The sequence below is a fragment of the Carcharodon carcharias genome, chromosome 2 (genome assembly GCF_017639515.1).
Source record: "Carcharodon carcharias isolate sCarCar2 chromosome 2, sCarCar2.pri, whole genome shotgun sequence".
In the NCBI taxonomy this organism is placed as follows: Eukaryota; Metazoa; Chordata; class Chondrichthyes; order Lamniformes; family Lamnidae; genus Carcharodon; species Carcharodon carcharias.
In genome coordinates, this window is record NC_054468.1 from 28,746,865 (window position 1) to 28,762,384 (window position 15,520).

The window sequence follows — 15,520 nt, forward strand, 5'->3', positions numbered from 1 at the left end:
GTCTGGAGTCACACATAGGCCAGACCAGTTAAGGACAGCAGGTTTCCTTCCCTAAAAAGGACATTAGTGAATCAGATGGGTTTTCACAACAATTGACAATGGTTTCATGGTCATCATTAAACTTTTAATTCCAGAACCAGAATCTGCTATGGGGGGATTTTTATTGGAATCTGCTATGGTGGGATTTGAACCTGGGTCCTCCAAAGCATTACCCTAGGTCCCTGGATTACTAGTCCAGCGACAATACCACTGTGCCATTGCCTCCTCTGTCACCTTTTTGCCTATTTTTAACCTGTCTATATCCCTTTGTGGCCTTTTTGGACTTCTTCACAGTTTAATTTCTAGCTAACTTCAGAACATCAGAAAATTTAGATATACTACACTCAGTACGCTCATCTAAGTTATTTTAAATATATGATTGTAAACAGCTGAGGACCAAGCACTAATCCTTGTGGCCCCCCACTAGTCACATCCTGTCATCATGAAAATCATCTGTTTATTCCAACTCTCTATTTTCTGTCCATTAACCAACCCACAATCCATGCTAATCTTGCGCAACAACCTCTTGCGTAGCACCTGCAGATGCCATTTGAAATCCAAATATATTATATCCATTGGTTCTCTCTTATCTACCCTGGTAATAACACCCTCAAAAAACACTTATCTACCCTGGTAATAACACCCTCAAAAAACACTAACAGATTTATTAAGTATGGTTTCCTTTCATAAAACAGTATTCACTTGCCTAAATAGAAGACTTTCTAAGTGTCCTGTTACCACGTCCCTTAAAATAGATTCCAGCAATTTCCCTGCCTTAGGTTAATGGGTCAACAGTTCTCTATTTTCACTCTCTCCCCTTTCCGGAATAGCAGGGTTATAGTTGCTACCTTCCAATCCATGGGGAACATTCCAGAATCTAAGGAATTCTGGAAGATCAAAGCCATTGCATTGACCATCTGCTGCCACCTCTTTCAAAACCCTAGGATGTAAGCCACCTGTTTCAGGGGATTTGTTAGTTTTTAGTACCATTAAGTTTGCGAGTCCTTTGTCATTTGCTATCTTGCAAATGGCTGCAGGCCACTGCATTTCATAGGTCACTGATGCCCTATTTGCCAGGGCAGTATATTCAATTCCAAACAGATGGGACCTCACAGGCAAATGGGGCAATGGGTTTTGCCTCCATTGCAGGATTTCCCCAGGTGTGAGGCATAATTGATTGCACCAATGTGGTCATCAAGGCACCCAGGGACCTCCCAGTAGAATCAACAGAGAGTTTTCAATCCCTCAATGCTCAACTGGTTTGTGACCATATCAAGAGCTTCCTGCATGTGTGCACTCGCTTTTCTGGCTGTTCTTAGTCACTTCTACATAGTCATCCGCCTGTGCCCTCAGAGGAGGTGGAGGCATGATGCTCACTTTTCCCTGCTTGTGGCTGAGATGCATGTGGTGGTCATCCTCCTCTTGGAGGTGCTGAGGGGGGCAGCCCAGAGGCTACTGCACAAGCATCAATGCAGGGGCAGCCTCAGTCACTGGGCCCTGCTGCACAGATGTTCCCTCAGTCAGAAGGGCCAAGGAGGCTGTTGATGATGATGGTGCCCCATGAGGAGTGGCACCTGGCACCCTCATCCTCCTTGGTGAGCTTCTCAGCCCTTGGCTGGTGCTCCAGATGGCTCAAGGAGACCACTAGTTGAGACACAACTGACATACCTCCAAAGATCTCTGTGCAATCAGCACCACTGGCCGGTCAAGGCTACATATTGTGACATGTGTTCTGTCAGTGCACAGTTCCTGCATGCTCTCCAAGTTGCTGCAAATGGATCTCTTTGAGGTTGGCTATGTGAGCCGTGGCGGTTCATGTGAGCTGAATGGACTCTTGCTTTCTCTGCCCATAACCACACGCTGCCCCAGGAAACTGACATGTGGGAACATATTTGTTGTTGCTTGTATAAGTAGTCTCCTTTCCTGTTACTTCTAAGAACCTGCACCTGTGCCCAGCTGAGCACGGCTGTCTCATCTTCCATCCTGAGGAGGACTGTCCACAGCTGCCTCTGCCACCTCCTCCTGGACACTCAGAATGCACTTATCACCCAGTGCCACCCTATCTACGTGTTTACGAGGACCCATTGAGATGACTGGCTGGTACAGGTGCACTTGCAAGGTGTGACGCTGTTTGCTCTGAGGTCAGCTCTGACAGCGCTTGGCCTGGTGATTGTACAGTTAGTCTTTGCACCTCAAGGTCAGAACTTGAGACACATAAGGAAATCATGTAAACTTGCCTTGCCGAGTGGAAGCCTCTGCAATGCAGTTCAGCTGAATCTTTGGCATGCTGTCAGACAGGGTAGGGTGCAATGCACTCTGTTAATCTACAGATTCCAATTTCTATTCACTTTCTCTTCCAGGGATACCTATCTCACCTTCTCCTTGTGGTTGGCAACCCTGGCCATCTCCAGTGCTTCTCTTCTATGGCAGTGATGATGTGAAGGATGGGGCCTCCTCCTCCGATTTGGTCTCTTTCAGAGACATTGTGAGCCCCTTTCTCCTGCAATGACAAAAGGTTGAAGTACTGCTGGCCTCAATGGCCAATGCTAAGGCTTCATATTCATAAAAAGCTGCATGTGAATGTTGGCTAATCCTCAACAGCACTAGGGCCTCTGAGCATTGCTGAGGCCCTGGGCACACAGTGCTCCCATGTTTGTGAGCAGCATGTGCCCTCAGGCTCCTCAGCTGGAGTGTCTACTGAAGACTGAATGCCCAAGAGGCCTATGTTGGCATTGCACTCACCTTGCCAGAGTAAATAAGGTAATTAAACCTCTTCCTGCACTGGATTCCTCTGGACCACACTCCAGCTGCTCCCCCACCTCAATTCTGGCCCGTTTGTTCTGATGAAAGGTCATGACCTGAAACCTTAACTCTGTTTCTCTCTCCATATATGCTGCCAGACCTGCTGTGTATTTCCAGCATTTTCTGTGGTTATTTTAATCCAGATGGGCTTGATTCGAAAGGGTAGCCTTTTCCTGTCACCCTCCAGAAAGAGGACCTCCCTTCTCTCCCTCACTGCCTCGAGGAGGATCTTCAGGTCAGGAAAGCAAGGGGCAGCCTTGCTCTGGGTTTCAGCCCTCTGTTTATCTACCATCAGATTTTTAAATCTAATTTCTCATTCTATCTTAGCCAATTCACCCTTCGTATCTAAGTAATTGGATTCATTTAAATTCAAAATCCTACTTTAACACTTAACCACATCACTCTCAAACTCAACATGAAATTCCGTCATATTATGATCCCTTCATCAGAGGATCCTTCACAATAAGATTCCTAATTAACTATCTCATGATACAATACTAGATCTAAGATAGCTTGTGCTTTCTAATAGTTCTTTCCAACCTAATACAGCATATTCCAATTTGACACAATGCAATTGAATAGAGCACTGTTCAACTCAGTGCATTGCTGTCCAAGGCAAAGCCATTGAACAGCTATTTGCAGCTGAGCACTATCTAACCTAGCTCAATGCAACCAGCAAATTGAAAAGAGCTGGAAACATAGGTGTGACTATTATTTCTAAGTACCACAGACCCCCCCACCTTGGTCAAAAGCACGAGCAAAGAAACTGTATAAATGCTGCTCTTAAGATAAACACCAGCTCATGATGTAAAAGTAGCAAAGGCTCATCCCTTTTTTGTGATGAACCTTCCTGCCAGGCTTGCTCTGTACACATCAAAAGACCTCAATGGAAGTTTGAAACAGGTACGTGAGATCTGGCATCTAAGAAGGTCTTCATTTGCCAATAGGGGGCAGTATATACAAACTTTGGGAGAGCAAGTTAAAATCGGAGATAATAATGAGCCCATAAAGCCTTCTGCACAATAAGCAGATTTCGTTATTGTTCAAGAAATGCATTAAAAAACACTAGAGAGCAGCTAAGGCAATGTGCACCAGCAATCACAGCATTGTTGAGCTGGATTAGCAAATGAGGCAAGGATTAACAGCCCACTGCCAGCAGTCTCTTTGGCTGTTTGTTCATCAGAATGTTTTGTGGAATGAATAACCAATGGAATTCCTAATAATCCTGAATGAATTGAGAACTCAAACTTGCTGAAGTGCACTAAATTGTAAAAATAAAAAAAGTGGTACGTAGGCACATTCTGGGATGATGACAAATAGCAAATCAACTTTGAAACACTCTGAACAATATGTACTTGGCACAAACACTTTGTATTTTATTTAGGCACATTAACAGGAATCTCTTTTCCCTGTTACCCCCATGAAGAAACTGAGAAAAAAAAAACCTGTGTATCACTGCTGTGTTTAATGGAGAAGCAAGGAGACACAGAGTTGATTCTGCTGCAATCAAACTGTTAGAATAGTTAATGCCTGCTTTTAAATTATAGTTGTCCTCTCACCTTTCTCTTCCCTACTGTTGTGTGTAGATGAGTAGGTTAGAAACATAAGGATAGGAACAGATGTAACAAGTAGGTGGAAAGCAGTTAGTTCCTGCCAATATGGTTTTTGTTCATGTTCTTTTCTTCCAACCAACATTGTGAAATAAAAGTAGCAGCGACAAGTTTGAGTATGCATTATAGCATCATGCTCAGTCACGGACAAAAAAAAGACTAGTACAGCACTTCATATTAAATAACTTAATAAATAACCCTTCAAGCTGTTAGCCACTTCTGTTGGACGGTCCCTTAAGTTTAAATACCAGTTGAAATGCAACTTCCCATTGTACATTCAGGTCCTAGAAACAGCTAGTAGGAAAGAGTAACTCAACTTGTGATCAGGGAAATATTCACCCGTTACACACCAAGCATATGTAAATACAGTACCTAAATTTCATTTAGACAAATAACATACAACTTAATGTGGCTACGTTGAAAAAGGGTTATCATTACTAACATGACCAGGGAGGAGCAAAAATGAGTGCTACAAAATTATCAGCCCATCTTACAATTTATTGTGTCGAAATGTGACATATTGGATAACAATGTTATTTCTTGCTTCTGTGTTAACACTTTTAATGTGAAATGCCCTTTTAAAACACCCTTTTCATTTTTTTTTGGCTAAGCCAGCATTTATTACCCATCCCTAGCTGCCCTTGAGAAGGTGGTGGTGAGCTGCCTTCTTGAACCGCTGCAGTCCATGTGGTGTAGGCACACCCACAATGCTGTTAGGAAGGGAGTTCCAGGATTTTGACCCAGCGATGGTGAAGGAACAGTGAAATATTTCTAAGTCAGGATGGTGAATGACTTGGAGGGAAATTTCCAAGTGGTGATGTTCCCATCTATCTTCTGTCCTTGTCCTTCTAGATGGTAGTGGTCATGGGTTTGGAAGGTGCTGTTTAAGGAGACTTGGTGACTTCCTACAGTGCATCTTGCAAGTGGTACACACTGCTGCTACTGTGTCGGTGGAGGAGGGAGTGAATGTTTGTGGATGGAGTGCCAATCAATTGGATGGTGTCAAGCTTATTGAATGTGGTGGGAGTTGCCCTCATCCAGGCAATTGGGAAGTATTCCATCACACTTCTGACTTGTGCCTTGTGGACAGGCTTTGGGGAGACAGATGAGTTACTCGTCACAGGATTCCTAGCCTCTGACCTGATCTTGTAGCCACAGTATTTATATGGCTAGTCCAGTTCAGTTTCTGATCAGTGGTAACCCCCAGGATGTTGTTAGTGGGGGATTCACTGGTGCTAATGCCATTGAACGTCAAGGGGCAATGGTTAGGTTCTCTCTTGTTGGAGATGGTTATTGCCTGGCACTTGTGTGGCGTGAATGTTACTTGCCACTTGTCAGTCCAAGCCTGGATATAGTCCAGGTCTTGCTGCATTTGGACATAGACTGCTTCAGTATCTAAGGAGTCACAAATGGTGCTGAACATTGTGCAAACATCAGCGAACATCCCCACTTCTGACCTTATGATGGAAGGAAGGTCATTGATGAAGCCGCTGAAAGTGGTTGGGCCAAGGACACTACCCTGAGGAACAACTGCTGTGGTCCTGGAACTGAGATGACTGACCTCCAACCATTTTCCTTTGTGCTAGGTATGACTCCAACCAGTGGAGAGTTTTCCCCGATTCCCATTGACTCCAGTTTTGCTAGGATTTCTTAATGCCACACTTGGTCAAATGCAACCTTGATGTCAAGTGCAGTCACTCTCAGCTCACCTCGGGAGTTCAGCTCTTCTGTCCATGTTTGAACCAAGGCTATAATGAGGTCAGGAGCTGTGGGGCTCTGGCAGAACCCAAACTGAGCATCAGTGAGCAGGTTATTGCTAAACAAGTGCTGCTTGATAGCACTGTTGATGACCCCTTCCATTACTTTACTGGTCGTTGAGAGTAGGGGCGGTAATTGGCCAGGTTGGATTTGTCCTGCTTTGTGTATACAGGACATAACCTGGGCAATTTTCCACATAGCCAGGTAGATGCCAGTGTTGTAGCTGTACTGGAACAACTTGGCTAGGAGGTGGGAAGTTCTGGAGCACAAGTCTTCAGCACTGTTGCTGGAACATTGTCAGGGCACATTACCTTTGCACTATCCAGTGCCTTCAGCCGTTTCTTGATATCACATGAAGTGAATCGAATTGGCTGAAGACTGGCGTCTGTGATGCTGGGGATCTTCGGAGGAGGCTGTGATGGATCATCCACTCGGCACTTCTGGCTGAAGATTGTGGCAAATGCTTCAGCCTTATCTTTTGCACATGTACTGGGCTTCCCCATCCATGAAGATGGGGATATTTGTGGAGCGTCCTCCTCCAGTGAGTTATTTAATTGTGCACCACCATTCATGATTGGATGTGGCAGGACTGCAGAGCTTAGATCTGATCTGTTGGTTGTGGGCTCACTTAACTCAATCTATCACTTGCTGCTTATGCTGTTTGGCATGCAAGTAGTCCTGTGTTATAGCTTCACCAGGCTGACACCTCATTTTTAGGTATGCCTGGTGCTGCTCCTGGTATGACCTCCTGCACTCTTCATTGAACCAGAGTTGATCCCCTGGTTTGATGGTTATGCCAGGTCATGAGATTACAGATTGTGTTTGAGTACAATTCTGCTGCTGGTGGTGGCCCACAGCACCTCATGGGTGCCCGGTCTTGAATTGCTAGATCTGTTCGAAATCTATGCCATATAGCACGGTGGTTGTGCCACACATCATAGTGGAGGGTAAACTCAACATGAAGATGGGACTTCATCTCCACAGAGACTGTGCGGTGGTCACTCCTACCGATACTTTCTTGGACAGGTGCAACTGCAGCAGGCAGGTTGGTGGGGATGAGGTCAAGTGTGTTTTTCCCTCTTGTTGGTTCCCTCACCACCTGCCACAGACTCAGTCTAGCAGCTATGTCTTTTAGGACTCGGCCAGCTCGGTCAGCAGTGGTGCTACCAAGCCACTTTTGGTGATGGACATTGAAGTGATGAATTAGTACTTCCTCCAAATGGTGTTCAACAAGCACTGATTCATCAACTTAAGGAGGGTGGCACCTGGTAATCAGCAGGAGGTTTCCTTGCCCATCTTTGACATGATGCTGTGAGATGTTGAGGACTCCCTCCCAACTGTATACCACTGTGCCACCACCTCTGCTGGGTTGGTGATGGTGGTGTCTGGGACATTATATGTAACATATGGTTCAGTGATGTCAAATATTACTTGACTAGTCTGTGGGATAACTCTCCCAATTTTGGCACTAATCCCCAAATGTTCATAAGGAGGACTTTGCAGGGTCAACAGGGCTGAGTTTGCCGTTGTTGCTTCCGATGCATAGGTCATTCCGGTTTCATTCCTTTTTTGAGACTTTGTAGTGGTTTGCTACAATTGCGTGACTTGCTGGCCATTTCAGAGGGCATTTAGGAGTCAACCACATTGCTGTGGGTCTGGAGTCACATGTAGGCCAGACCAGGTAAGGACAGCAGATTTCCTTAGCTGAAGGACATTAATGGACCAGATGGGTTTTTACAACAATCGCCAATGTTTTCACGGTCATCATTAAACTTTTATTTCCAGGTTTTTTCATTGAATTCAAATTCCACCACCTACATGGCGGGATGCGAAGCTGCTTTATTAGACTGCAGGTTACAAGAATTACAGCATTTTTCCTTGTTGCTTAAAATTTTATTATTATACAGGCAGATATCTGGTATTGCTCTCATTGAGTTGGAAAATATATTGTCCTAAAACAACTGAATTATCAGCAAAATGCGACAGGGGAAGCGTCAGATGTACAAGAAGTGCCCACTACAGGAAAGACATTTCACATATTATACGCAAAAATGCTTTCCATTGAGCAACTCACTATTGAATGTTATATGCAGAATATGGCCAGCAGTGCAGTGTGATTTTCATTTCTGGTACTTGATTTCAAACTAAAGCTAGAAGAAATGGGACTGAGTGGGTGGAAAGGGAAAGGTATAGTAGGAAGTTGAAGGGATACTGAGGGAGCAGGAGGGTAAAGGATGGGGGTGGGAATGGGAAGAGAGTTACTAGAAGACTGCAGATTGTATTTTCTCTGCAACCAGTGGTGGAAAATACAGCCTAGTTCCTTTTCTTACGACAACATACATTCCAAACATTACCCCCTCCACTCTCGAAAAGAGAGGAGAAAAGAGAAGACCTGAAAAGAGGTGACCTGATTTGGGTCTTCAAGATTACAAAATGTTTGATAGGGTAGACATAGACAAGATGTTTCCCCTTGCAGACAAGACCAGAATTAGGAGCCATAAACATAAAATAGTCACAAATAAATCTAATAGGGATTCAGGAGATACAGTGGCTGGAATGAGGAACTGGATAGCACAAGTTGAGGCAAAAAGCATAGATGCATTTAAGGGGAAGTTAGATGAGCTTGATCCAAAGGAGAACCAAGTTAGCCAAGACAAGCTTTGACAGAATGAAGGACATGTTAACATCAAAGAAACTGAACCAGAATTTTAGGAAAAGAATGTGGAGGTGCTACATTTTGTCATCTATGTTATATACCTCAGAAACATGGGATAAAGAGATTGTTGATGAGCTGAATGCATTCGAGATATGAATATATAGGAGGATGTTCTGCATATCCTTCATAGACAAAGACTAATGAATGCTGGAAATGGCTGAGAAAAGAGGAAATTAGTGAAGAAAACAGAAATTAGAGCATAACATCAAAAAGATACAATACTTTGTCTACTATCTGCTGTCATGATGTGACCAAAGATAGTTACTGGAGGGAAAAATGGATGGAAAACTTAGGAGAGGGAAGCAGAGAAAATGGATGACAGATGTAATGGTCTGGATGCAGTTGACCTATGCAGAATGTGTAAAGGCAGTAAAAGACAGAAAAGGTGAAGATCCAAAGCATTCAATCTTCTGGGAAGGAAATGGCACCAACAAACGAGCAAAGATAAGCACATGAGGGAGAGAAAGGATTAGAGAGATATGTTAAAAGGGTTAGAAGAGGGCTGCCTGTGTGAAGCATAAACAAAGGCACGAACCAGTTGGGCCAAATGGCCTGTGTTGTAAATACTACATAACTTTGTTAGAAAAAGGTCAGAGTGAAGTGCAAGAGGAAAGAAAGAGAGCCAGAAGCAGCAGAGCAGAGACAGATTTAAAAAAAAACGATGACAAAATAAAAAGGTGAGAGACACACCAAATTATGTGACACTTTGTGCAACACAACAGAAGACTGAGTAGCACAATGACATTCCCAGTCACAGGTAAATTTCTCAGGACAATTACATTTTTCCAATATTTTACAAAAGCCTTCATGGCTGACTGTGTCGAAGGCCTTGGTCAAGTCAACAAATGTAGTGTAGAGGTCCATGTTCCATTCTTGGCATTTCTCGTGGAGTTGTCTAACTTTGAACACCATATCAGTAGCTCCTCAACCTTTTCTGAAACGGCATTCGCTCTCTGGCAGCAGATCCTAGTCGAAATGTTGCAATAAGTGGTTCAGAAAGATTTTGGAAGGTTTTGCCAGTGATGGAGAGGAGTGAGATTCCTCTTTGATAGTTGCAAGATTGGCGAGTTTCTTTCTGCTTGTATAGGTGGACAATGGAGATATCTTTGTATTCTTGCGCAATGACAAAGTCTATAGAGCAATAGTCCTGCCCACCCTGCTCCATGTATGAGATGTGGACTGCGTACCAGTGTCAAGCCAAGAAGCTCAAAGACTTTCAGTGAGCCATCTTTGGAAGCTTCTGAAAATCAGATGGCAGGACAAAATGCCAGATACTGAAGTGCTCACTGGAGCTGGCATGTCAAGCATCCATACCATATTGAGACAGTCACAACTGAGTTGGTTGGTTTTATGTCGCCAGAATTCCTGACACTCACTTAACAATGCAAATCTTCTATGGAGAACATGAGTCTGAAGTATGCTCTTATGGGGGTCAAAGGAAGCATTGCACAAGGGCACTAAGGATTTTGCTTAGAAGTTTTGATATTGACCCCGAGTCCTGGGAGAAGTTTGCCCAGGATCGCTACACCTGGCACTGGCGCGACTAAATAAAAAAGGGTGCAGCCTTCTTCGAAAGCAAGTGCACACCAAATGCAGACAGAAAACAGAGGAAATCCCGAGCCAGCAACTCATCCAAAATGCAATCACCTACAACATCCTGTCCTATTGCAGCAGGACCTACCAGGTGCAGATCGTCTTATGAGATACCCACGTACCTACCGGAACCCTACCAAACAGTTGAGATAATGGACATGGTCATCTTCATCTCCAAGGGTGAACAACACATTTGTAGTACAAGTGTTATGACTGCCATAATGGATAGGATGCTTTCTTGCTTTAGTAGGTAGTGTTTGGGTGATGTATTGCACTGTGCCATGATTCTTTGATTCTGCTACTGATGCCAGAGAAAGTTCATCAGCAGTTAGCAGGTCAAGCTGCTAGGTTGACAGCTATCACTTGCCGCTGACATTGAGTACACAGTTGCTTCAGCGTCTTGACAAACTAAAATCGGAATATGGCAGATCTTACTCTCCGGGCAGGGAATCCTCAGGAGTTGGAGGAGAGCAGAACAATGAGGAAGCAATGAAAAGGTACTTTTGTACTGCCATTCATTTAGTTCAGTTCATGGAAGAGTGGAGTTCATGTCCTGCCTCCCCATATTTACACTTCTAAAATTGGCTCCTTTATTCTGCTGGCAGATTCTGAGACCAACTGAATCAAAATATTATCATCTAATGCTATCAATGGCCCATTTGAAATGATGGATGTATGATTAAGCAAGTTGTTAATGTTGATTAACAGCTATTTTTATGTAAATTGAAATATGCTGAATGGATAGCAAGCAGGTAGGAAATCTTTTTCTTCTTGGTAGTGCACAAAACTGCTTTTATGTTCGTTTTCAGCTGTTAGTTTCCAATATGTAATCTCTTGCAGCCGGCATTACCAGGAAACTAAAAAATTAAAGTGAGATACTCTGTTACAGGAGTTCAAAAACTGCCAATCATCCAACCTTGAAACCTATGTGGAGGAAGAGCTTCAAAAAGCCGGGGAAGTGACTATCGTAGCAGACAACTATGAATTGGCCCACAAGAATCAAACTCAGAATAAACCTGGGTTTGGTAACTCCAATGAGCTAGGGAAAGAAAGGGTGGAGGTAGATGAAATGGAAACAAGCTCCAGGGAAAACGAGAGTAGGGAAGGAAAATGAGAAACAACTGAGAAGGGAGTAGGGTGAATTAGAGTCAAATTATGTACAGAGAAATTTAAAAAAAAACTTGCATTTATAGAAGGACAAGGACAGCAGACACATGGAAACACCACCACCTGGAAGTTCCCCTCCAAATCACTCACCATCCTGACTTGGAAATATATCGCTGTTCCTTCACTGTCACTGGGTCAAAACCCTGGAACTCCCTCCCTAACAGCACTGTGGATGTACCTACACCACATGGACTGCAGCAATTCAAGGAGGCAGCTCACCACCACCTTCTCAAAGCTAATCAGCAAAGCCCACATTCCATGAATGGATAAAAAAAAATTGCACCTTTCAGGACTTCAGGGTGTTGCAAAGCGCTTTATAGCCAATTAAATGCTCTTCATAGGGTCATGGGGCAGAATCTTCCAGTCGGTGTGCGGAGGCGGGACCAACACACCAACATGTAAAATAACGCACGATGACAATGGGCGTGTGTCCCAATGTCATCGCGTACCATCGCGATATTTTGTTAGGCGGGCACGTGCCGGAGTTGGCTGCGCGCCCACTGAAATGGTAAGGGCCTATTAAGGCCATTAAGAAATTAATTAAAGTCCTTAAGAGTGCTGCCCGTCCAACCTTAAGGCTGGTGGACAGGCGCAAAGCCTAAGCGGCCTTCGTGTTTTTCAGGAAACCTCATCCACGGGCAGGATGAGGTTTCCTGAAGCTTTTTATAAATAAAATTCCCCCCCCCCCCCCACCCACACAGGTAGCACGGAGCGCTTACTGGCCACGCGTTACGCTGGGCGGGCCTTAATTGGCCCACCCTTGTAAAATGGGGGCAGACAGCCTATTGGCTCCACACCTGCCCCTGCTCAGCCTGCCCACCATAGGAAAAATCCAGGCCATAGAATGGTTACAGCACAGAAGGGGGCTATTTGGCCCACTGAGTCCGTGGCAGATCTCTGAGAGAAATGTAGCAAACCCACTTCCTGACTCTCTTCTAAACCCACAATTTTTTCTCTCTTCAGGTACTTATCCAATTCCCTTTTGAAAACAATTTGAATCTTCCTCCACCACCCTTTCAGGCAATGTGTTCCAGATCATAACCACTCCTTGCAAAATAAATTTTTGTCCTCTTATGGCTTTAGATCTTTTGCCAATCACTTCAAATCTATATCCTCTGGTTCTCAACCCTTCCAGAAATGGAACAGTTTCTCTCCATCCAATGTGCCTGGACCCTTCATGGTTTTGCACAGGTCTATCACATCTCCTATCAATCCTTTCTCCCTTGAGGTGCACAGACCCAACTTCTCCAATCTATCCATGTAACTGAAGTCCCTCAACACTGGAACTATTCTCATTAATATTTTCTGCACCCTCTCTAAAGACTTCATATCCTTCCTAAAGTGTGGTGCCCAGAATTGGATACAATACTCCAAGGAATAAAAGACCAAACCAATGTACCCGATGCCTTGATTTATATAGCCAAGGATCTTTTTATGTCTTTAATGTCTTTTTAACTACTTTTTCAAATTGTCCTGAGTCCTTCAATGATTTGTGTGCATATAACCCCAGGCCTCTCTGTTCCTGCACCCACTTTAGAATTGTAGCCTTTAGTTTATACTGTCTCTCATGTTTCCTGCCAAAATGCATAATTTCACGTTTGTGCTAAAATGCATCTTTCAACTATCCACCCATTCCAGTAGCTTGCCTGTCTCCTCTTGAAGTCTATCATGATCCTCCTCACAGTTCACTATACTTCCAAGTTTTGTGTCATCTGCAAATTTTGGATAATATCCCATACACTTCTGTGTAGGCAACGTTGTAATGTAGGGAACAGCAAACTTCCATGACAGCGATGTGATAATGACCAGATAATCCATGTTTGTGATGTTGTTTGAGGGATAAATATAATCCTGGACACAGGGGATAACTCCTCTGCACTTCTTCCAAATAGTGCCATGGGATATTTTACATCCACCTGACAGGACACAGAGGACCTCGGTTGTGATCTGCACCAGCAGTGTAGCACTCCCACAGTATTGGACTGGAGTGTAGGCCTGATTTTGTGCTCACGTCCTGGAGTGAGACTTGAACCCTATCTTATTTATTTGTTCATGGGATGTTGATGTCATGAGCTAGGCCAACATTTATTGCCCATCCCTAATTGCCCTTGGGAAGGTGATGGTGAGCTGCCTTCTTGAAACACTGCAGTCCATGTGGTGTAGGTACACCCACAGTGCTGTTAGGGAGGGAGTTCCAGGATTTGGATCCAGCGACAGTGAAGGAATGGCGATCACAGTCCCAAGTCAGGATGGTGTGTTGTTTGGAGGGGAACTTGCAGGTGGTGGTGTTCCCATGTATCTGCTGCCCTTGTCCTTCTAGATGGTAGAGGACACAGTTGTGCAAGGTGCTGTCGAAGGATCCATGGTTAGCTGTTCACCAGGGCAAAAGTTTTAGCTCAGCAGGCGGTTGCAAGCCCGACCCACTAGAGTGTGAAATGACACACGTTGACGTAGGGCGAGCGTCCCGACGTCAATGCGCAGTCGCACGATATTTCGGTCGGCAGCGTTCCCACCGACAATTAAAAGATCTGTTAAAGCCATTAAATCATCAATTAAGTTACATTTTCTCGCTGCCCCTCCAACCTTACGGTTTGCAGGCAGGCGAAAAGGCCAAGCAGCCTTTTTAGGAAACCTCATCCATGGGCGGGATGAGGTTTCCTAAAGCAAATAAAATTTTTAAAACTCAAATTTATAACATGTCCCTGCTCATGTGACAGAGTCACTTGAGGGGGCATGTTTTATTACATTTTAAAGTTTTTTTTTAATAACTCTTCTGAAGCGCGCACTCGCGTACATGCACTATGTTTGCGTTAGCCCCACTTGCACAACCAACCTCCCCACGCAGGCAGCACTGACGCTTATGTTTTACACTGGGTGGGCATTAATTGGCCCACCCAGCATGAAATTGCCTCTGGCCCTGATCATGGGCAACGGTCAGCTTCCCGACCGCACCTGCTGAGCCTGACAAAAAAAGGGCAAGATTCTGCCCCAAGAGTTGCTCACCAATAGACTGGGCCTGTATTCTCTAGAGAATAGTAGAATGAGAGGTGATCTCATTGAAGCACAAAATTCTTACGGGGCTCAACAGAGTAGATACAAGAAGGACATTTCCCCTGGCTGAGGTGTCCATAACCAGGGACACTGTCTCAGAATAAGAGGTAGGCCATTTAGGACTGAGATAAGGAGGAATTTCTTCATCCAGAGGGTGGTGAAGGAACAGCAATTATAGTTCCAAGTCAAGATGGTGTGTGGCTTGGAGGGGAACTTGCAGGTGGTGGTGTTTCCATGCATCTACTATCCTTAACCTCTACTACCTCGGAGGGCAAGGACATAAGAACTAGGAGCAGGAGTAGGCAGTTCAGCCCCTCGTGCCTGCCCCGCCATTCAATACAATCATGGCTGATCTCATTTCGGCCTCAACTCCAATTTCCCACCTTCTCCCCACAACCTTTCAACCTGTTACTAGTTAAAAATCTGTCCATCCCCTCCTTAAATTTATTTGGTGTCCCGGCATTCACTGCACTCTGAGGTAGTGAATTCCACAGATTCACGACCTTTTGAGAAAAGTAATTCCTCCTCATCTCTGATTTAAATCAATCACCCCTTAGCCTAAAACTGTGGCTTCTCGTTCTAGAATGCCCCACAAGGGGAAACATCCACTCCACATCTACTTTGTCTATCCCCTTTAGCATCTTATATACCTCAATAAGATCTCATCTCATCCTTCTAAACTCTAGCAAGTATAGGCCTAAACTGCTCAATCTCTCCTCATAAGACAAGCCCCGCATCTCTGGAATCAATCTAGTGAACCTCCTCTGAACCACCTCCAATGCAA

General features: G+C 44.4%; 1 protein-coding gene across 7 annotated transcripts in view; it reads right to left on the minus strand.

Moving 5' to 3' along the window:
• The window catches only part of rhbdd1 (rhomboid domain containing 1), a 70,860-nt gene that overhangs the window by 8,728 nt on the left and 46,612 nt on the right, over positions 1 to 15,520 (minus strand). The window contains exon 7 of one of the 7 annotated variants that reach the window (XM_041215479.1): positions 8,081 to 9,891. The exons of 5 other annotated variants lie outside the window; for them this stretch is intronic. In XM_041215479.1, coding sequence (XP_041071413.1) covers positions 9,839 to 9,891 — 53 coding nt within the window. In that variant the 3' untranslated portion in view covers positions 8,081 to 9,838. One more of the 7 variants, XM_041215488.1, reaches the window with a different exon arrangement.